We start from the raw sequence: 24,403 nt of genomic DNA, 5'->3' as shown, positions 1-24,403 counted from the left end.
GATCTAAACAATTCTGCTCATTACGTTTGCAGACTGCATTGTTTATTCTTGCAGGGTGGAGGTACACGGGGTTGAGGATATTGTACTTTTTATTCCAATGCTTTTATTTGACAGCTCGTTGCTTTCAACATCAAGGTTTTACATCCAAATCATCTTATAAAATATGTCTTGTTTAAAGGAAGTCTAGATTAAAAGTTCTCTATATGATATTCAGAGCATTAATAAAGCAGCAAACAACTATTTTATTTGTTATGCAAAGATATAGAGAAGTAATGTCTTTGTTTGTGTTTGTGCGTATGAGTGTGCCCCACTGGCTAGCTGCACGGCTGTCGCTCCGCATTGTGCTCAAATGGCGGTTACAGCTGATAACGCCGTCCCGATCGACGGCGCTGTTGCGTAAGTGTAGCACCCAGCCTCCGGTTTACTCCAGGGGCGGACTGACACTGAAATTTGCAAATTTTTTAGCAGTAATTTCAACACTAATAGTCTACAGTGTTTGTTGTACAAGCGCATAGGTTTGTTTAGTAATAACTTGTGTTTGATTGTGTGAGGGACGGATTAAACCGGTGTTTATGTTGCACCCTTAAAGAGACATGACTCCGTCTCCCTTTTGGCAACTTTTATTTTTCCCAGTTCTGTTGAAGTTATCTTTTACACGAAGCAATCAGAACCGCTCGCACACAAAACGTAAACAACAAGCACGTTTTCTAGTCGCTACTGCGCTGACTGATGACATCATCACACTCTGAACTTTGACCTTTGCCATAATAACATAAATCAGATAATAGTGTAGTGTAGTGTATATTTCTTCTTAGATAACTTAAATCTATTCTAGGTCAATAAAATGTAAATTATAAAAAATGTCTAGGTCGCAACACCTACGAGTGTCTCTTGATTGCGTGCAGCTGCCAACATCTCTGAAACTGCTCTTTCTGCAGACAACTTTTATATCAGTCATGCAAATGCAACATACAAAAGCACCCAGTTTAAAGGGCACTAAAATCACTTGCTCCAGGCATTGACATCAAATGGTTACGGTTAGGCATTGAACTCCACTAGTTAAGGTTAGGCATTGAACTCCACTAGTTAAGGTTAGGCATTGACATCAAATGGTTAAGGTTAGGCATTGAACTCCACTAGTTAAGGTTAGGCATTGAACTCCACTAGTTAAGGTTAGGCATTGAACTCCAATAGTTAAGGTTAGACATTGAACTCCAATAGTTAAGGTTAAGCATTGAACTCAAATAGTTAAGGTTAGGCATTGATCTCAAATAGTTAGGGTTAGTCATCGCTCTCAAATAGTTAAGGTTAGGCATTGATTTCAAATAGTTAAGGTTAGGCATTGAACTCCAATAAATAAGGTTAGGCATTGACATCAAATAGTTAAGGTTAGGCATTGAACTTGAAGATTTAATTCGATAGTTAATTAGAATAGTTAAGGTTAGGCATTGACCTAGAATAGGTCAACAGGTCTTACATTTCGCACCTGAACCTCAGATGTGCATGATAAAATAAAAATGTAAATATACCTTTTCAGAAAATAAAATAAGTAAGTAAGTAAGTAATAACAATAAAAAATAAATAAATAACAATAATAAAATAATAACAACAACAATAATAAAAAAAATAAATAATAATAATAAAAATAATAACAACAAAAACAACAACAACAATAATAATAATAATCTTAATAATAATAATAATAATAATAATAATAATAATAATAATAATAATACTGTAATTGCAGTATTCAGCTCTTTCTTTAGGCCTATGTATTTATTCCTATTTGTTCTTGGATGAGCATGTTTTCCTGCATCTAGCACACAGGATGTGTGATGTGTGTGTTCCAGGCAGCAGCAGCAGAGAGGAGCAGCAGCTTACAGTACTCAGAGGAGGAGGGCTGGTCCTGGTCTCTTTGTCGTCATCTCTCTGCTCATATTTAATTAATGAGGAGGCAGCGGCCACGGGGGGAAACTGGCTGCTTCTGGTTTCCAGGCATAAATACAAAGCGGAGCCGGTCTGAGGCGAAAAAACGACGGGCACAAAGGAAAGAGGAGCAACTCTGAAGGTTTTAAAGCTGAAGACCACGAGAGTCAGGTAAGCAGCTGCTCTGCTCAACACACACACCTAACCAGATGATTTAAACACGTTAACCTGACACAAGAACAGCTCGTATGTTTACCTACAACATCGCTGTGTGTAATACAGGTTATATCTTCTGTAGTTATCTGTGAGCGACCGTAGAGACATCATAATATACTGAATAACTGTCAGCCGGTTGCTAGTGGTGATAAGACAGGAAACCGTTACACGCACACAACCGCGAGCACCGACCACACCGATCACATGAACCGGTAGTCACTCTGATGGACTGTAGGTCGGTTAACGGGACTAACTGCTCTGCCTGGACGTAAAGGTGGGTTTCTGTGCTCAGGTGTGTTTGTGTCTCCATCACGTGTTGTCTCTCTCGTGGAGCAGTAATCAGAGTAACTCAGTGAACTTGTCTGCTTTGTTTCACTCTGCTGCCACTTTGGCATCTCAGCTTATGTTATACGTGGCAGTAAAGGATTTCCTCCAGCCAGCATGTAGGATGATGACATCCTCTCTCTGTCTTCACACACAGATTGTTCTCATCTGTTCAAAGTTTTCATTGTCAAGTCAAGTCAGATGTATTTCTATAGCACATTTAAAACAACATGAGCTGACCAAAGTGATTTACAGACATAGTGCAGAATAAAAACAGGTCAACAGAGCAGACAACACAATCTCACACATATCCAAAGACAGAGACGAAGATAAAATACATGAGTAAAAGACTGTTATAGTGAGCATTATAAAAGGACAGTTAGTCATCACAATTAAAGTACATTCAAAAGCCAAAAAGAAAAGAGGTGGGTCTTGAGCTGTGCTTTGAAATTTGTCATTTCATTACTTGCATTTTGGCACCACTTTTAGATAAGCCACCTTTTTATTAATGGTTAATCAGTAATGCACTTATAGGCCAGTTATAATGTGCTAATAAAAGATCAGGAGAGGTCAGGTTAAAGGTCAAGATTCCACTGCTTTCTCACTTTTGTGTGTTATGGATAGGGATGTCACGGTACCAGAAATCTAGTAGTCGACACCAATACCAGTGAATTTACACAGTTCTCGATACCAATTCGATACCGTGGTAAAAAGTTTTTTTTTTTTTAAATCCCATGTAATTCAACACGCACTCCTTTATTAAAATATTTGAACATTACAAAAAACAGAGGCATGTAGCCTTTAAGTAATAAATAAAAAGAAACGTCTATTAACATTGCAAAACAGAACAGTGGCATCACAGCTTATATTATACGTGGCAGTAAAGGATTTCCCTCATACAGTATGTACTCCAGCCAGCATGTAGTATGATGACGTCTTCTCCTCTGTCTTCACACAAGATTGTTCTTATCTGTTCAAAGTTTTCATTGTTTGCATTTTGGCACCACTTTATAGATAAGCCACCTTTCATTAATGGTTAATAAATAATGCACTATATAGGCCAGTTATAATGTGCTAATAAAAGATCAGGAGAGGTCAGGTTAAAGGTCAAGATTCCACTGCTTTCTCACTTTTGTGTGTTATGGATAGGGATGTCACGGTACCAGAAATCTAGTAGTCGACACCAATACCAGTGAATTTACACAGTTCTCGATACCAATTCGATACCGCGGTAAAAACTTTTTTTTTTTTTAAATCCCATGTAATTCAACACGCACTCCTTTATTAAAATATTTGAACATTACAAAAAACAGAGGCATGTAGCCTTTAAGTAATAAATAAAAAGAAACGTCTATTAACATTGCAAAACAGAACAGTGGCATCACAGCTTATATTATACGTGGCAGTAAAGGATTTCCCTCATACAGTATGTACTCCAGCCAGCATGTAGTATGATGACATCTTCTCCTCTGTCTTCACACAAGATTGTTCTTATCTGTTCAAAGTTTTCATTGTTTGCATTTTGGCACCACTTTATAGATAAGCCACCTTTCATTAATGGTTAATAAATAATGCACTATATAGGCCAGTTATAATGTGCTAATAAAAGATCAGGAGAGGTCAGGTTAAAGGTCAAGATTCCACTGCTTTCTCACTTTTGTGTGTTATGGATAGGGATGTCACGGTACCGGAAATCTAGTAGTCGATACCAATACCAGTGAATTTACACGATTCTCGATACCAGTTCGATACCACGGTAAAAAACCCCAATAAATCCCATGTAATTCAACACGCACTCCTTTATTAAAACATTTGAACATTACAAAAACAGTGGCATGTAGCTTTCAAGTATTTAAAACAAACAATATTATCTGTCTTTGAGGTGCTTTGCTAAATTGGAAGTATTTCCTCCTTTTGAAAGAAAAGTACGACGGCACCGTTACTGCACCGCATACTGGTTTTTGCAAATCAAGTGCAGGCTTATTATGCCTGCACTTGTAAATGTTTATAGTCACTAATAAAGGGTTTTTAATCCGTAACACTTGTAAATAAAAATTAGATTTTGGCTCAAGTAAGTGGTCAAACCGTCCAACCAGATTTTGGTCAACCTGGCAACCCAAAAGTTGTTCTCATCACTGGCTCATAATGAATCTATAAAGCATGAGTCAATGTTTTATTAACTCATAATAAAAGCATTAGTTAGAATTGATAAACTCTTTATAACAGGGGGTTTATTAGTAGGGTTGTGTATAGACAAGAATCTGGCGATACGACACGTATCATCATACAGGGGTTACGATTCAATATATTGCGATATATTGCGATACTGTAAGTAAGACGATATATATTGAAAAAAATGTATCTAGTGTTAGGAAAACTGTCATAGTATAAAGAACACATCACCATATGCATAAAATCTGAATAAAAAAAAAAGTTTACTTTTTTAATGCAGTTTGAAGAGTGGGATCTGCATTTACATTTGTCACAGTCGCTGTACAGTATCATCCAACATCATAGCACTACTTTGAGAGGGCGCATACACTGAGGGTGCATCTCTTCGTAAGTGAAATAAAGTATTGACTGATTAAAAATCTGTTTTTGAGAATCGATACAGTATCACAAAACATAATATTGCGATATTCATTTTCTTCAATATTTCCTTACACCCCTACATATTAGAAAGTGGTGCCTGCATTTTATTTTTCGAGGCTTTCATGTGTTTTATTAATTATAGAAATATAAATAGGTCATTTTTGTTTTATTTTCTCTCTCTGTGGTGATTATGTTCCTGCCATCATTGTGTAATTGAATGCATTGGGCTTGTGTGTATCTTTGGGAATACTACAATAGTCTCAGGGCACTCTTTACCTGCACCAGAGGGACATTCAGTGAGGTGTACAGTAGCACAGCGGTGAAGCGGTGTGTGTGTGTGTGTGTGTGTGTGTGTGTGTGTGTGTGTGTGTGTGTGTGTGTATGTTCAAAGCTGGGAGAGAAGTGAGGAATGTCCTTTGGCACGAAGCCCTCACTGCAATGCTTTTTTGATTTTGATGTAGAGAAGTAAATGTTTGTTTCCATGCTAATCACATGCTCACATGGGACTGATAAAGAAAATGCAGATGTGAGTGTGTGGACACAGCTGGAAAGAGCAGTGTCCACAATTAAAGCAGAGAGGAAAGCAGTCGAGACAGTGAGAGACAGGAAGTCAGACACATTAATTCAAGATATTCCTGCTCAAGGCTGGCCTTGCTCTTGAAAAGGCCACCAGCGGCAGATGCACTGTACTGTAGATTGCCATTTCTAGGTCAGTGGTAGCCCCCCCCCCCTTCACTCCACCCCACCCTGAGCCGCCCATCCACCGAAGGCCAGCCCACACGTTAATCTGCAGTGGCGGTGTAAAGCGTGGGGAGGCGGCATGTGGCAAGTGTGTTAACCAGCTGTGTTCATTTAAAGCAGCAGTGGGTAGAAATGGAGCAACTATGAATAAAAAAAGTTATCTGTTACCTGTTTCCTGCATTGCGATAACACGACACAATCTACTGACCTTATTTTACTTTTTTTTGTGAACAGTAAAAGTCTAAACCTGCATGCATGGTAATCCTGTTTCTGGAAGTGGAAACCGCCCAATCTGGCAACATTTGAGTCAGTTGGGGTGGGAAAAATAGCGTTGGGCTGGTAGATGAAATTTGGGCTGCTTGTCAACATTTGGCAGGGTTTTGAAAATATTGTGAAAACAATATTACCAAACAAGCTGTCATTTTATGGTCAAAAACAGATATTAAATTCAGTAAATTTGGTTGTGTCCACTATTGACTCATTCAATTTGAGAAATATTTGATTGACATGAGTTGTATTCAATCGTCATTAGGGATAAGGGAGGACCTATTTACTTTGACATCGTCATCATTGACATGGGACTCTGTATTTAGTTGTCTGTCTGCACTCGTTGTCGGTTGCGATGGCCTATTTATCTAACATTTTATCTTTGGTTATTTAATGGATATATGAAGCTTTGTATGCTTATTCTGTGTTTTCTATTGCGTATGTAATTGTTTTATGGTTTTACACGGGTTTCTGACAAGGTTATGATTTGGGCTGTTTTATATTCAATTAGTCAGGTTTTAAGTTGTGATTGGGCTGGAAACTGGCAGTCTGATCTGGCAACACTGTCTGGAAGTAGAGTATGGATTTCTGGCACAACCTCACTCACTTCCAAGGTGCATAGAGAAGAGATATACTGTAGTCTGAAGAGGTCAAAATAGCAGCAACACTTGTAGTATAAAGAACACATTACAAACACGTTGCAATGGATGAACCTTGATGCTGGAATTTTGTCCAGAACTATTAAGATATTTGGCTTCATGGCAGTAACAGTGCCTGCAGGTTTGTTGAAGATGAACTCAAATGTCATGATCACACAAAGAAGAGGCTCAGCCATTTATACAAAAATAAGCCCAAAATACAAGTGCACTCTATTCAAATAGTCAGATGAGCAGGAAACTCAAGCTTAGTGATCAGATATCAGATCTTTACATAGTGCGGGATTTCTCTCTTTAACTATCGAGGAAGTTAATGTGCCGCTTCAAATAGTCCAAAATAGGAACTAAAATGTTTTATGTGGAAAAATCTGGTTTAAAATGGAAACATCTGTGTAAAACGAACAGCTGCCCCCTGGGGACTCCTGGCAGAAGTGATTTGATTGGCTGCAGATTATAAAAAACATTATTCATATACTAATAGATATATAACCTGCTGCTAAATAAACTTGTTAACAGTATATGCATGTTATGATATTCACATGAACAAACACAACAATCACACGCTCACAGACAGTCCAGCACGTGGACAATGATTTGCCGGCTGCATTTTGCACAAAACAACCAATAAAATACAACAAATACAATACTTTACAGCAAACAAAACAATCCCATTTACCTCTGCGTCCTCGTTTCAGATTTATGTTTTGTCATTTGCCACAAAGCCGTGTCCTCCTGTGACCCTCACCTCTAGCAGCTGTGAAATATAAAAGAGCAGCACTCAGAGTCCTGAAAGTACCAAAAACATCCATTAAAAAGAAACAATGTGTACCTTCTGTTCTTTATCAAGCTGCACATGTAACAAACAGGTTAAACTCAGATTCAGATTCAATAAACAACTCAACAGTCACAGAAAGGCCTTTCGTTGGTTTGTTTGTGTGACATTGTAAACAAGCCTAATTTTACCACCTCTATCATTTTAGGTGATTCTGCTATTAATATTTGATTGTTACAAAAATAAAAAATGTAACCAACACCCTTTACTTTTCTTTGAAACCCAAGAATGAGTCCATTCATGTTCACGTTTCAGATTCTGGGAATCCAACTGATTTTCTGAGTTAATGCAAGGTATTCAAGGCTGAGATAAGATTCAGAGAACGAGAAAGGACTGGAACTGAAACATGGCTTTATTTGGTGCATACAAAGACGTAATTCAGGGTAACTCTGTGGTTTAGCAGTAAAGTGTTGGCAAGTGCAGATTGAAGTCTCCTAGGATTGTGCAATATGGATAAATTACTCAATTGTTACATATCATTTTATATCACAATGTATTGATATTAGGGCTGTCAGTCGATTAAAATATTAAATCGCAATTAATCACATGATGGTCCATAATTAATCGCTAATTAATCAAATTTTATATCTGTTCAAAATGTACCTTAAAGGGAGATTTGCCAAGTATTTAATACTCTTATCAACATGGGAGTGGGCAAATATGCTTGCTTTATGCAAATGTATGTATATATTTATTATTAGAAATCAATTAACAACACAAAACAATGACAGATATTGTCCAGAAACCCTCACAGGTACTGCATTTAGCATAAAAAATACTCAAATCATAACATGGCAAACTGCAGCCCAACAGGCAACAACAGCTGTCAGTGTGTCAGTGTGCTGACTTGACTATGACTTGCCCCAAACTGCATGTGATTATCATAAAGTGGGCATGTCTGTAAAGGGGAGACTCGTGGGTACCCATAGAACCCATTTTCATTCACATTCACATTAACTTTGACAACCCTACGAGTAATATAAATTACTTATAAGAGTAATTATTTATCAGAATTGTTGTTAATGAACTAATTGAATAGTTGATTGTTTTAACACTAGAGTCGTCCATTGTGTTTCGGTGCTACTGAGCAATGCTGTACAATAAATATGTAATGGAGGTCACAGCTGACTCACAAAAGTGTCTCTTTGTGTCAGCATTACAGAGACAGCTCAACTTGTAACAGTAGAAAAATGGCCATGCCAGTTTTTCCTCGCCAAAATGTAACGCAAGTTTGGAGAGTTATTTAACCTCCTTTGTGACAAGCTAGTATGACATGGTTGGTACCAATCAATTCCTTAGGTTTTCTAGTTTCATATGTATATCTTCATTTTAGCTTTAAAACTTAGCCCACTACAACCTCTGAAAGATCGATTGCGTCATTGTATTAAAGAAATTGGTGGTGTTAAAACAAATTTGCCTTAACACGTCACTATCGAGTTAACTTTGACAGCCCTAATTGATATAGTACATTTTCTGGAAAATCAATTTTACAAATTGTATGTATGAGGATAAAATAATTACATGAAAATAACCAGAAATCAACATTCATCATGTGAAAATCCAATACTGCCACAAAGCAATCCGGCTTATTGATTGGCCACAGCAGTCAGATTTGAATTGTTTCTCAATATATATTGTCATATTGCCACTTCTAATTGAAACGCCCGTGCACTAAATCTGTGCCACGTCTGACCCATTTTCAGGACGAGGGATCATGAGGTCAGGTCAGATGACTTGTGTGTTGACACGTCCAGAGTAGCAAAGATTAACCCACATCTGTGTTGGAGGTCAGCGGTCACATTTACAGAAATCCATGTATATGTCATCTTTAGTTTGACGTCACATTCTGCTTCTTACAACATGCAGTACGTTTCCCTTACACATCGATTTTCTTGCAGCGCTGGCTGCTGATTTCCTCTCTGACTCCCTTTGTCAGCCCTTGTGACTTCTCCAGCTGAGTTGTCAAGATTGACTACTTGCTAACAAAACAGTTTCAACAAAATGTCAAAGTTAAATCGAGGTTAAAAACAATCAATTCCCTGGGAATGAGGACGAGCTGAAACTATCCTCTGTCATGGTAATCTGGATTTGTAGTGTACATGTACATGCCAATCAGAGGAAGATATAAGACTCACTGAATTCTTTCAGCTGTGTGATCTCAACCTGTGGGAAGCATCAGTGTGTATTTACAATATAGTACAATATGTACTGCCCTGTGTCCAGTGTTGCTGTGGTAACAACGCGGGGAGTTTGTGTATGTATGTGTGCCTATCGCGTACAGTAACACCAGAATATCACCATCTTACTTCAGAGGACTTGATAATGTCTGGACTGGAAAAAAACAGATTGTCCCATTTCATATTAAAAGCTTTCAGATAACAGAATAACAGCGTACATCTTCTATAAAAAACGTCCATTTACTGTTGGTAAATTTCTCCATTGGCTTAACAGAATTGTCTTCTGAATAGACTCCCACTGTGTTGTTCTCACACACAGCTGTCCATACATTCACAGCAAGCAGCCTTGTGTACTGGAGTAACAAGGTTGCTTGTGTATTCTTCACTCTGAATGTTAGTGTCCCTGAGCCATTTTAGTGACAGGAAGTTGTGTCATCACGTAACAGGGACTTCTTATTTGGCTTTCTGCTTACCCTAAACGGTGTCATACAACATGATACACAGCAGGTCGACAGTAAACACGTCATGGAAAAGACTCCTTGGACCTCCTTGCAACAGTTTTCAGTGAGAACTGTGTTTATAGCGTATTATTCTGTGGATTATCCAAAATAACATAGACACTGTTTCTTAAAGGTGCTCTATATGATATCCAGAGCATTAATACAGCAGAAAACAACTGTTGTCTATGGAAAGATATAGAGGATTAATGTCTACCTGAGCAGAGAATGAAGTCGCTCTCCCTCTGTGTGTGTGTGTGTTGTAATCAGAGCTTCTCTGTGCTTTGTTTACATCGCCGGGCTGGCCGCACGTGCTTTAAGTGCATGTGAGCGTGCCCCACTGGCTGGCTAGCTCATGACCGCCGCTCTGCACTGCTCTCATATGGCGGTTACAGCTGAAAACATCGCGGAAGTGTAGCACCCACCCTCCAGTTCCCCCTCAGGTTAACACTTATCTCTGTCAGCAGTGTTGCCGTTAGTTGCAGTGTTAAGCTGTTTGCACACTACAAGCAGCAAAAAAAAAGAAACAGCCAGCGTGGCCAGCTACATTGTTGAAGTGTTGCTCAAGCGCTCGTAGTTACAATATGTCGTTAAACAGCACTGGAAACTGACTAACAGGATTTTTTAGACGGAACAGAACAGGGTGAAACAAAAACATGTGATTGGCTGAACCTCACTGGAGAGCTGAAAAAAAGTTGAAACCAGCTCAACTCTATCTGTAGCCCGTCGCGAAGCGACAAGTCGGGAGTCAGTTTGTAGCTTCATGTCACCGGCTTACATCGAAAATGACTTGTAGCCTGTTGCTGTGTCGCTTGTAGTGTGAACACAGCATTAGCGCTGTTAGCACCCTTAGCTGCAAGCTGTCGCCATGTTGAGAGCCATGCGGAGGCAATAGAAATGCTCCCAATCTCGCATTTAGCACCTTTAAGGAGTCCTGAAATATGTTTTTTTATCTTGTGGGCACAGGGTATTAATTTGTTTGCATAACAAGATAAGGATCTTGTTTAATCAAGATACTTCTTTGTGTGCACAAGGTGGATCTAGTATCTTGTTTACACAAGTTACTATCACATGCACACAAGATAATATATTTAAATAGGATATTTGGGGACTTTCTAAAAAACAGCGTTATTTTTTTTTTTATATTGCAATTGATAATCTATTAAATCTTGACAACATATGCAAAACACAGACAAACTGCATCAACAGAGGAAAGCAGTGATCAGCAGCTGAAAATACCCACGGGGGACGTGACATATAGGAGTGCAAAGGAGGTAACATACTGCAACCCAACACGACCCACCCAACCAGCAGTGTGTGCATACATGAGCTAGTTACTTCAAAGTTTGTTATGTGTCATTTGTAGATAATATGAACTAAAAAATATGTTGAGTTTTCTTTCTTTCACTCAATATTATTCTGTCGTATCGTAAATGTAATGGATTCTACGACTGTCGCCTGCTGACTCAGTGTTATTTTGGTGCCATTTTTTAACTTGGGTCTCTCTAATTTGCCCACAGACTCCATCGAAGAGGATCTTGGACGGCATGCAAAGTTGTGAAATTTCGTCAGACAGCACTGATGATCCTCTTAGTAGCGGCCTACGCACTCATCGGCAGCCTCGAATAGTAGTGATTGGTGCTGGCTTGGCCGGCCTTGCTGCAACTAAGATCCTACTGAAAAACGGCTTCACGGATGTCACTGTCCTAGAGGCGTCAGACCACGTCGGCGGGAGAGTTCACAGTGTTCAGCTCGGTAAGAGGACGCGTCTCCGTTAAACTTTGTGTTAAACTTATCTATGAATAACACCTAAACACTGTAACTGTGCCCTACGCAACATATTTATTTGGTACTTTGGTACTCATTTTTCTGAATATATAGCAATTTCTTGGGTTATTATCATGGATTTTCCTCTTTAGCTATGAGCATTACTTTAGTTCAGATGGCCTAAAGTTCATCAACAAAGTAGTATCAAACAACAATACACAGTGGAATTTTAAGTAATAGCTTGATATTATAAATAACGCTCATTTGCTTTCTTGCAGAGGGTTAGATGAGAAGATTGATGCCAGTAGGAAGTCACTATTAACTAATTGATAACGAGACACAACATGTCAGTTAGACATTGGTTTTTGTACAGATTAAACAAACAAGATATGACGTGTTAACTAGTGAGCTTTAGAGGTGTGGTAGACAGACTTTGTTAACTTTGGACAGAGCCAGGCCAGCTATTTTACCTGTTTCCACTCCTGGCTGTAGCTGCATATTTAATCTACAAACTTGTTCTTTAAGTCCATCAACACTTAGGTTTATTGTAGGAATTTTCCAAAGTTTCTCAGTAAAAAATATGAAATGTTGTTACATAACACTGTGATGAACTGCTCAGTAGCGGGTTCACTCACAGAATAACTGATATTGTGTTTGCGATTCGCTGTGGGCACAAAGCTCATTTTTTTGACATCAGAAATTTTCATTGTACAGGCAAACTGCGCACTCGAGAACAAGTATTTCTTCCAAGTAAAAAATGTTTTCAGCTAAATCCACACAAAGCACTATTTGACTGTCGATACAAGAACAAAGAATCTTCTGATACAAGTTGGAGTACACATTTAAGCTGCAGAAACAGTATTAATCTGCCTCTTTCGTAATAACTACGTACATCTGTTTCTCTTTTTCAAGTCAAATTAAGTTTGAATAGTAAGAACTTACTGTTCACATAGCTACCAATCAGCCAGCCAAACATTCACGCTTTGTTTCCCTAAATAACCAGAATGAATGCACTTATCGGATGCACGTCGAGTTCCAAGAGAAATAATGGTGCTTTTCACTTCATCTGCTCGACTGACGCTGGTAGATTTTTCCCAACAAAGTCGACTGAACTGCAGGTCTTACGCCAGAAACGGTTGCATGACAAATTCTTTCAACTGGCGAGAACAAACAAGTAGGGAAAAACATCTGCTGTATACACATAAAAGAGGTCACGTGTAAAAACATTCATACTGAACTGAATGTAATCACATTAAATGTAAACATGTATGTCAGGCACACTTATGTAAATGCTTGTTTATGTGCTTAGGTGTTATATAATGATAGAAGCATTTAGCCATTGCTGTCTTTGCATTGGCACATTTTTTTATATATAAATTAATGTAAAAAATATGCAGTGTGTGATGCCATCCTCCTCAGGAAAAATATTAAATGAATGGTATTCCAGTGGGTTTAAGCAACTGCTGTATGTTAATTGAGTTGACCTCCTTCTTGAACTGTCCAATTATCTAACAGTCAAGTGTGATTGTGCCTTAACAAAGCAGCAGACTGCTGCGATGTTGAGCTCAAAGAGATAATTATTTTTCAAACTCACCCTGATCTGTGTTTCTTGTCTCTTTTTTTTTGTTGTAGGAAAAGCAACTTTGGAGCTTGGAGCCACCTGGATCCATGGTGCCAACGGGAACCCAGTGTACCACCTGGCAGAGGACAACGGGCTGCTGGAGCACACCGCAGATGGGGAGAGGAGCGTGGGACGCATCAGCCTGTACACCAAGAATGGCGTGGCTCACTACCAGACCAACGTCGGGAAGAGGATCCCCAAGGACCTGGTGGAAGAGTTCAGTGACCTGTACAATGAGGTGAGGGGACACATATGCACACAGACGCAACATGAATTCACACTTATATGCACAAATGAATTCATGCAAGAGCACAGAGAATCAAAAATATGTTTATGTAAGTTAAATTATGTAACATAGTTGTAGTAACTAATGATAACCCCCCTGAAAAACAAATGCTCTGTAGCCAAATATTGTTCAAACCTGCAAAATTGCCACAATATAAAAGCACAGATATGAGCTTGAATAGGAATATATAAGATACTATCATACAGTAAAATATCCTAATTCAAATAAATGTCAAAATCTTTCATTCAAGTTTTGTTTTACAGATTTTCCCTAAATGATTTCCATCAAACACCTTCAATGAAGTGAGGGCATTAAAAGTTCTGCAGAGAAACTATGTTATTTTACATATTTCCCCTAAATTATTACGATAAAACACCTTCAATAAAGTGAGGGCACTCAAATTTCTGCAAAGAAACACTGACACTAACACTAACAAGAAATGGCCATTTCCGTTGGTCCAGTTCTCTGCTCTGTAGCAGCCTCTGCTAGAGAACGATTATTACAGTTTTAAGTAGGTCATGTCTGGAAAAGCAGTTACAGAGAGAAGGTATGGATCACACAGAAGGGATTTTATTTTCATTAACCCTTGGTGCATCTGTGTTTTCTGTGTGATCTCGGGTCCAAAATGACCAACCCATGCTGTCTCCTTGTGATACATCTTCTTAATATTGGAAGTTCACACCCCAAACCATAACACCTTGACAGACACAGTGCCTAAAGGCCGGATATATTCTTCTTGTCCACCTTCCTCCAGTTTTCTTTCAGCCTCTGAAAATCCTCATCATGCTTTCTGCGTATGTCATCGAGATTGCAAAGCTCTTTGAAACTAATTTGCTATTCTGGGGTATATGAATAAAGTTGACTTGACAAGTTATTGTAATGCCTCCAAGCTGCCATCCCCTGGGATGTGTTTTTCAATAGCTGGTGTAATGAAAAGAGAGAAAAATGACACCGTCATGCTTCAGGTCACCTCACCTTTATCACTCTTTATGATGTCATTCAGCCCTGACAGGCGTGCTATAGAGTGATGAAGACCAGGATCATGGTCAACATCTTATGACGAAGAGGGAAGGACAGAGCTAATCATCACCTCCATAACTACAACTGATGTCTGTAGATGTTTATGGTTCTTGTGTTAATCATTTCTCCTGTGTGTGTGTGGCATAACACTGTATGTCAACCTTAGGAGCAGGATGCAAAGACGAAGGTCAGGGAGCGGGCATATGTATCATCCACATTAAGACAAAGGCAAGCACTGTATTCACGAGCTATAGGACTTACAAAGTAAAGCTTGTTGCCAATTAGCTATGGTTGGAGCAAGGACAGTTATGATCATCTTGTAATAGAAGCACAGGGCCTAATCACGTGTGGTTTCTTTGTGCTGGAACGCTATAAAAGTAAACTGTAGGCTATCCTCTCTTCGGAAAGGACACTTCTTTTTGACATGGGTGGGAAGGTATGGTATCCAATAGGCCCAAAGAAACAAAGAAAAACAGAAAATATTCACATCCATGAACCTGAAGCCGGTGACATTATGTGAACCTATGATCAAAATAGTTGCCGATTAATTTTCTGATTAACATCTAGTCCATTAATCCACTAATTGCTCCAGTACTATCAACAAGATACAATTTCCAACACCATAATGAATGATATCAAAGTTAAGTTTCATTATCAAGTTGTAATGCCAAAACATAAACAGACCTCGTCTTCAGCTAATGCTCCACTTTACCAAACAATACATTAAGCACTTAACCTCTTAAGCCCTAGGGTGCTGGAAGGTGTGGTTCGCCTAGACAGACAGACCCAAAATAAGTCAAGAATAGCTCCACAACTACCAGGTTTATATGCATGATCTTGGTCTCTATGGATAGGTAAGACCTCAGAGAATTCATCCACAGTGTAATTAACATTGTGACTGTTACTATGCCTGAGTAAATTGGGATGAACCAAAGGAAAAATACAGGCAGAGGGCTGCAGGATCACTTCTAGTGGGTCATAAGTGATGATTGAGAGGGATTGTTTTTGTATCAGTCTATACATTGTTAGGAGATTTCTGCATATTATACCTTTAACCAGGCGCTGCTCTTGTAGCTGCTGGCAGCATTTCTTTTTAATGTGCTGTGATTTGTGCTATCTGTGGAGTTTCTCCATCACGCTGTACTTCCTCATTTAATGATTAAGTACGGACCCATCTGCCCTGAACTGGTTTATTTTCCTCCCCTCTGCTTCCTTGACATCCACCGTTATCCGTCTTCCTCCTGATTACCCTCCGTCTCTCCCTGCTTTAGGTGTACGAGCTGACTCAGGAGTTCTTCCAGAATGGGAAGCCAGTTTGCGCTGAGAGCCAGAACAGCGTCGGCGTCTTCACGCGGGACGTGGTGCGCAAGAAGATCATGTTGGATCCTGATGATCCCGAGAGCACCAAGAAGCTCAAACTGTCCATGCTTCAACAGTACCTCAAGGTGTGTGAGCGAGCGATGCATTCACCAATCATCAAGTCAGAAATGTGGACAATGATACAAACCTACAAATCCCCTGGAATGAGAGAGCAGATATTGGTCTAATCTGTATGCCTGCTGGCACTAATAGCGAGGGGTAATTAGACAATAATTAGCTATTGATTACAAACAGATCACTTTGCTAATTAGATAGTAATCAAGAGCTTTTATTTACTTCCTCCTAACCTGTAATCCATGTAGGTATCCAATGACAAATAATCTGGCTCAGGGTTTTGTTATTTCAAGCAGAGCTGTTTGCCTACCACACAGGTGAGACTTTCGGTTTACTCAGATAATCTTTTCTTTTATAACAGGTTTTACTCTGAGAACAACTAATTATTATTTACATTATCAATTAATCTGTTCACTATGCTCTTCATTAATCGTTTAGTGAGAACATGGTGAGAAAATGTCTGGCTCAAATTCCCAGAGTCCACGGTGATGTGTTCAGATCACTTGTTTCAACCAACAGCCCCAAAATGAGAAAGTTTGCTCTGGCTGGTGGGCCGGTGCTTGGTATTTCCTCAACTGATCTCGACGTGGCTGCCGGGTCACAAACTTTTCTCATTTTACAGCTAAACAGTACACTACAAGATGTTTCTGAAAACATTTGAGGTGAGGAATAGGCATTACAATAACAGAATATTCATTCATATTTGAACAGCGCTGCGTAGTTTGACCGTTTGATCAGAGTTTGTGAGTGATTGACAGCAGCTCAGAGACGGAAGACTTCAGCTCAACTCTGATTGGTTGATTTCCTCCAGTCTGTGAAATCTTGCAGATGCCGTTAGGAGCACCGATGGACACAGAGGCACATGATTTTTTTTCAGATTACCTGTTTCATGCACTACTGTCAGGGTATAGTGACCATTTTATAAAAATAACTTTATTTTTAAATCATATATGTGCTCCATTTCCACCCACTGACGCTTTAATATATTCATTTGAGTGCTCCTCCATACGCTCCCGCCCACACAGAAAGACACAGGAACCAGAGCATGTTGTGAACTGCAGCAGGGAGGAGACGGCGACGGCACATTGGCCACCAGCCAACCGCTACCATGCTAGCTCACTGTTTAATGAGGCAGAAGCAGTAACATGTTGCTTTTCAATAAAACACTGTGTCCTCTGAATAAAACATGTTTAAACCAGTTTAATCATGCTGAGTTGTTCAGAGCTGTAGCTGTAGAGATGAGCTGTTGACATACCTTACAGCATGAAATGAATGGGTGTAGATAGATGATCCAAAATACCAAGTGTGTTTGTGATCAAAAAATTGTGTAACAGATACTTTGAGGTTTTTGGGCCAGTTTACTGTCCCCAAGGGGAAAATTGTATTGTCTTGTCTTGAAACCATCTTAAAATTATAAGAGACATTTGACATTGGCAAACCCGGCAGCTTTAAAAAGAACCTATTAAGAATTAAGGTGCAAAAGTGCTGAAGTGCTTGTGTATTAATTGCATATTACTGTATTGCACTAAGTTGTAGCATTAGAGCTCAGCAGCTTGATGGAGGCTGGAACAAACGACAACTTCAAGCGGTTTGATTTGTACTTTGGCACACGGAGTCTTCTCCCTAAGGTGTGTTTTTTAGTGACGTTTGTGACGCGTTTCCAGTACTTATGTTACATTGTTTCCGTACTTATTTTACTTAGTTTATACTAGGACATTTTTCCTTAACCCTAACTGATTTTGTTGACTAAACCTAACTGTAGACGTTACCGTAGTTTTGTTGCGTGCTGTACAAACGGCACGCAAAAATCCTAAAATGCGTCCTCATGACACGCGAAATGTCCGTGTAATTTATTCACCTTCCTGTGAGAGCGGGTTGATATGGGCTCATAGTCTTTCTTCCCTATTACCTTCATAGCTGTTTTGTGTATGCTTTTCAGTTGCACTGCTGTAATTCCGTATCTAATGATGCTCTCTAGGATTGCATGACAGGATTGCAACATGAGCATTATCTGGCTGCTCACTTCATACATTCTCTGTGATATTTCTCCCGTTTCAGGTGGAGAGTTGTGAAAGCAGCTCTCCCAGTATGGATGAGGTGTCTCTGAGTGAGTTCGGCGAGTGGACAGAGATCCCCGGTGCACATTATGTCATTCCTGAAGGTTTCATGAAGGTCGTGGAGCTCCTGGCGCAGGACATCCCCTCTCGCACCGTCTGCCTTAGCAAACCGATCCGCTGCATCCACTGGAACTACTCAGCCCAGCATCAGGAGGTGATCGCCAAGAGCAGCGACACCCACCGGGACAACAACCACAATGAAAACAACCACAGCTGCCAACCTCGCGACGACCCTCTGATCCTGGGTCACCCAATTTACGTGGAGTGCGAGGACGAGGAGTGGATCACGGCCGACCATGTGATCGTGACAGCTTCTCTTGGCGTCCTGAAGCAGAGCCACGAGGCCATGTTCTCCCCCTCTCTGCCCGAGGACAAAGTGCTCGCCATCGAGAAGCTGGGCATCAGCACCACCGATAAGATATTCTTAGAGTTCGAAGAGCCCTTCTGGAGCCCCGAGTGCAACAGCATCCAGTTTGTGTGGGAGGATGAGGCTCAGCTAGAACAGCTAACCTACCCTGAGGAGCTGTGGTACAAGAAGATCTGCAGCTTTGACGTCCTCTACCCGCCCGAGCGCTACGGCTACATGCTGAGCGGCTGGATCTGCGGGCAGGAGGCGCTGTACATGGAGCGCTGCGATGACGAAACAGTGGCCGAGACCTGCACTGAGCTGCTGAGGCGTTTTACAGGTCAGGACACACACACACACACACACACACAAGGAAACAGCTGTGTATTGTGGGCAAATGTTACACCATAGAAGCTTTTGTGCGTGTTCTAGTTCAGCCCGGTCTCACGAGTTACGTGAGCTAACATCGACCACGACCATTAAGTGGTTGTGTTGCTTAAATCTAACATCCTGTGAAACAGAAGTTTATTTTGAAAGGACACTACGCATGTAACAAGCATATATTGGCACGCCATACCTGACACGTCCAAAAAATACTGTAAGACGTGTACTCGGTGCGTCGGTCTCCGATTCTGAGGGGCACTGACATCACGGCGGTACTCGACGAATTGGGAGTGAGAATGTGTTGCCTAGTTTGATATCTACACAGGAATAATTTCTTTGTGTCTCTTTTATTCACACTTTAATATATTTTACTCCTCAAACTGTTTTATTTAATTCTTATGTAACCAAAGATATGTAACCTGCTTTTATAATTCTGACTTCTGTAGATGTTTATGGCAGAAAACAGACAAGATCAACTTCCGTCTTCCAACTCCATTCTAGTTAAGCTTTCAATAAGTCAACAATCTGTAGCTCAACACAATAGCCTGAGACTGAGCTCAGTGACTCATACAAACGGTGACTTGGTCAGGTCATTGCGTTTCCCATAATGGAATTGACATAAGCAGCTTTTTTTCATGACAAAAGGTTGACAGATAATACAGCTGAATGACTCACTGGTGCGGTGTCACCACCACAGAAGCAATACGGAGCAGAAGGATTGATCATATGTTAGATAAGCTTAGGAGGTCTTTAGTTTAACTGACATGTGTGAAGGATTTATCATATGTTAGATAAGGTTAGGAGGTCTTTGCTTTAACTGACATTTGTGAAGGATTGATCATATGTTACATAAGGTTAAGAGGTCTTTACTTTAACTGACCTTTGATCAGTCCATCCTTTCTTGTTTTTCTTATCCAACGTTGCTGGTACTAGTTACCTAAGACGCATCACTTCTTGTGCAAGAGAGAACTTTACTGATTAAAGGTGATTGCAACATAAAATGTTAAAAGGTTTCATCACATGACTATAGGTTGAGTCATTGCGCTGGAATAGATCAGGAATGTGTGCTGTAGGAATGACTCAGATTTTTTCCTGGGTGAAGTGATTGCCTCAGAAATAGGTCACATTGTAGAAACAGTGACTGTCACTTCATGATGAGGTCAGCGGAGTTCCTATAGATTGAAGACTGTAAATTACACTCTCGCATGTGTTACTCATTTAGGTCAACATGGTTTAATCCCCTCAGCTGTTGCTTAATTACATATAGACTCGCTGGTGCCTTTCAGCTCACAGAGGGTCACGAGTTGATTAGAGTTGGCAGATTAGACGTCGAAGTAAAAGGCCTCAACTCACAGCCGCCACATTCTCACTTTGAACTGGTTTGATTTCTGTAATGCGCTGTCCAAGTTTCTGCCTCTACTATCCGTACTGACTCCCTCTCTGTCCCTCTGTCCGTCCGTCCACAGGGAACCCCGACATTCCTAAGCCCTGGCGTGTCCTGCGCTCCTCATGGGGCAGTAACCCCTTCATTCGAGGCTCCTACTCCTTCACCAGGGTGGGATCCAGCGGTGGGGACTGTGAGAGGCTGGCCATGCCGCTGCCTTATGCCAACAGCACCAAGGCTCCGGTAAGACAACCACAAGACAACACAGAGGGACGGACAAGATAATAAAAACACCTCTACCATTTAATGCAATTCAGTAGCCTTAAACATAATCACCTTTGTAAAGTTTATAATGTTAGACTGTCAGAAAGGTGTCAGACTCACCTTTATAGTAATTGTTAGGCCAACATTAGTAGTGTTGGTACTGCATAATTTCGCTGCATGTTTCTATTATTTTGTCCACCACCCGGTGTGGTGTATAGTGCAGTTAATAATATTTAAAATTAAGTTGAAAAGGCCAAATATTTCTCTTGTTTTGGCAATACATTCTCAGAACTCATCAAATACCAACGCTTGGTCAGAGCCCTACGCTTCAAACTGACGCTGTAGGTACCCCTCTAGCGTCAGTTTTGAACGTGTCAGGGACGGCGTGTCAGTTCCCACTCGTTACATTCATACAGTCTCTTTTCAAAATAAAATTCTGTGTTCACAGGAAACGTATAGTTTCTGGTCGTTATATCCATACAGTCTCTTTTCAAAATACTTTACTTAGCTTTTAGGTTTACTTACACAACAAAAGTACTTGGTTAGGCTTAGGAAAAGATTGTGGTTTGGTTAATGTACATTTGTTACGTAAAATAAGTATATTAGTTACATAACTGGCATTAACTAACTAAGTGTAATAAAACTACGGTAAAAGTCAACGTTTACTTTTGGTTTCATGCGGGACACAAACAGTGTGAAATAAAGTGTTGGCGTTAAATATTGTATGAATTCCTTCACACTATATTAATGGCACTCTGAATGTTGCAGAGAAATTGCGCTGTAACTACCCTTAAAGCTGAAGTAGGTGAGATTGGAGCAAATATGATTAAAAAAGGTTATTTTTATAAAATGCTATATCGTGACAGTAGTGCATGAAACAGGTAACCTGAAAAAAATCATGTGCCTCTGTGTCCTTCGGTGGAAAATAAGCAGTAAGAGCTGATCTAGGCAGCGCTGATCGAATATGAATCAATATTATGTTACGTTAATGCCTATTTCTCGCCTCAAATGTTTTCAGAATCATCAGAAATAGGAACGCCAAGTTTTGGTCACATGACCGGAGCACAGCCAATAGGAACACTCTCTCACTGAAATGACCTGTGATTGGTCAAAGTCTCCCGTCACGGGCTAGATTTTCTAAGGCCTGAAAACAGAGCCAAGAGGAGGTGCAGAAGTCTAGTTATCTCTCAGAACACTTAAATAATAATATGCAATATGAAAGGTTATTATGGAATTTTTGCCCAATGATGCCAGAAATATTCTGCCTACTGCCACTTTAAATGAACAGTGTGTAGGATCTGGCGGTATCTAGCGGTGACGTTGCAGATTACAACTTCTCCCGTGTGACAAATGGCCTTAAATAGAGCCAGTTGTTCTGAGAGCAGAGTGCGTAGAGTGTGTATACGTAGGAAGTGAGTAGTGAAGCGAGAGAGAGAGAGAGAGCGGCGGCGATGGGACGTTATCGACATCGGCCAAGGCAGGAAAAGTTAACAGTGTTTGGTTTGTCCGTTCTGGGCTACTGTAGAAACTTGGCAGGGGAACATGGCGGACTCTGTGAAGAGGACCCGCTCCCTATGTAGATATAAACGGCTCATTCTAAGCTAACAAAAACGATTCTTTCAGGTGATTATACACAAAAGAAAACAGTTATTAATATTATATTCCATTTCTGCCATTAGATCCCCCTAAATGTTACTTTAAAGCAGTATTTTTACCGTTGTTTACCCCTCCTGCCCGCTCTCTGAGAGCATCTGGCTAAGTCGGCGGTGTCATCACGACCATGTCACATCGCAGCACATGCAGAGCAAATACAGCTGGTGTCAGATGGGTTACGGAGGCTGTTTCCTGGCCAGTGGTCTAGACCATGAAACCTGATGCATTCTGGGTGAAGGGGAGAAGGGGCTGGGGGATGGGTTTGTGTGCTAACTTGACACTGTTGAAGGAATACCATGACCCCTCAGCTGAAGTCCTGCAACCCTGTCAGACTGAAAGGCCTTAAGGAAAGTTACTGCAGCTTCCTACATGTAGAGCAAAGAGAATCAGTGATGGAAATAGAAAATAGTGCTGCGCGAGAGGCCAAAAATATGTCAAGATGACATTGACAGCTCTTGTTTTGAATCTGGTTTTCTTCTCTCAAATCTTTTCTCCCTTCCTCAGCCTCTACAGGTCCTGTTCGCTGGAGAGGCCACCCACAGAAAATACTATTCTACTACCCATGGTGCTTTGCTGTCAGGACAGAGAGAGGCAACTCGTCTAATAGAGATGTACCAGGACTTGCACAGAGCTGAAACCACAAAGCCTAATATGTAAAATAAAACGAACCTCTGACTAGTGACAAAAAAATTACAAAACTGTTGAGTTTTACGCTTTTTACCTTGATGATTAAGTTATACTTAAAAGCATAGCTCGGGCATTATTACATAAATGTTTCTGTTGTACTGTAGATTCAAATCATGCTAAATTTTTATTTGATATGTACTGTTCATAAGTTGCCAATGGTGCTGTCATTTATTGTTTATCATTCTGTCAATTTTTTTAATCACTAATTTAATGTTTATAATAACAGCATCTGTAATTTAACTTGTTTTTGTAAGTGCCTTCTGTACGTAATGTTATGTTATTTCACAAAAAATGGAAAAAAGTTTTAACAAAATAAAAGTTCTATCATCATCTAGCAAGACCAGTTGAGTCTTCTTAATTCATTAAAATATTAAACGCACTTATGGTAGCCTCAGATATCTCCTCTCCATCCACTTCTGTTCTCATGAATATTTTCCAGGAAAGTACAACCACAGGCAAGAGCTGTTTCCATACTATCATCCTTTTAAATCTATGTAAAGCAGAGAAAGTGAGTGCACATGGAAAGAAAAGGAAAGGCTCCAAAGCAGTAACGCTGTGCCAAAGTGACAGATGGTGTTAGAACAGACCTCAACAACCCGGTCCTCACGTCTGTTGGACAACAGTGTTAATCCTCTTCTTCAGTGACAAACACGATCAGAGGCTGAAAAGATGGGAAAGTTTTAATTAGAAACACAACACAGGGAAATTAGTTTTAAAATCCTGTATTTCCTCCCTACACAACAAACCACTCCATGTCAGGAAACTGATTAAAGGGGTACTAAAGTGTTTTATTATTTCACTAAAGTTAAAGAATAAATTTGTAGTTCCAACCTCTTTCTGGAAGCTAATGGAGATCCAAATTGACGATAAAGAATAATAAACTACTTCATAACTGTAGACCAGAAATAATAATAATAAGGTGCAGAAATGGAGCCCTGTGGAACACCATGTTGTTGTTACCATATATGATGTTGATTCATCAGTTAAAAACTTTTAACGGCAGCATTTGAAATTTAGTGTGTGGGATCTGGAGGTATCTAGCGGTGAGGTTGAAGATTGCAGCCAACGGACACCTCTCCCGTGCGGCAAGCGTGTAACAGACCTATACGATGGCCGGCGCAAAAAATGCAAAAAAAGGACGCAAATGGCTCTCTAGAGCCAGTTGTTGTAAGAGTAGCTGTAGTAGTAGTCATTTGGAGCACAGGTGGGAAG

The 24,403-nt window shown here is 40.1% G+C and overlaps 1 protein-coding gene and 1 long non-coding RNA gene across 2 annotated transcripts; one reads left to right on the top strand and one right to left on the bottom strand.

The window, feature by feature from the left end:
* The first annotated feature begins 1,923 nt into the window (after window positions 1-1,923).
* Window positions 1,924-23,529, top strand: smox (spermine oxidase). The gene is made up of 7 exons (XM_037765108.1): window positions 1,924-2,097; window positions 11,749-11,983; window positions 13,628-13,854; window positions 16,194-16,367; window positions 18,415-19,159; window positions 20,670-20,830; window positions 23,009-23,529. Exons 2-7 carry the CDS (start codon window positions 11,776-11,778, stop codon window positions 23,159-23,161), a joined length of 1,668 nt encoding a protein of 555 aa, XP_037621036.1. The 5' UTR covers window positions 1,924-2,097; window positions 11,749-11,775; the 3' UTR covers window positions 23,162-23,529.
* On the bottom strand, window positions 7,061-13,725 carry LOC119485470. The gene is made up of 3 exons (XR_005206275.1): window positions 13,590-13,725; window positions 7,399-7,476; window positions 7,061-7,166 (listed from the first exon to the last, which is right to left on the bottom strand). It is a non-coding gene; the product is annotated as an uncharacterized LOC119485470 (long non-coding RNA).
* Window positions 23,530-24,403: the final 874 nt, after the last annotated feature.

This window comes from Sebastes umbrosus, chromosome 3 (genome assembly GCF_015220745.1).
Source record: "Sebastes umbrosus isolate fSebUmb1 chromosome 3, fSebUmb1.pri, whole genome shotgun sequence".
Lineage (NCBI taxonomy): Eukaryota > Metazoa > Chordata > Actinopteri > Perciformes > Sebastidae > Sebastes > Sebastes umbrosus.
Note: the sequence above shows the minus strand (reverse complement) of the source record. Positions and strands in the feature narration are given on the sequence as shown.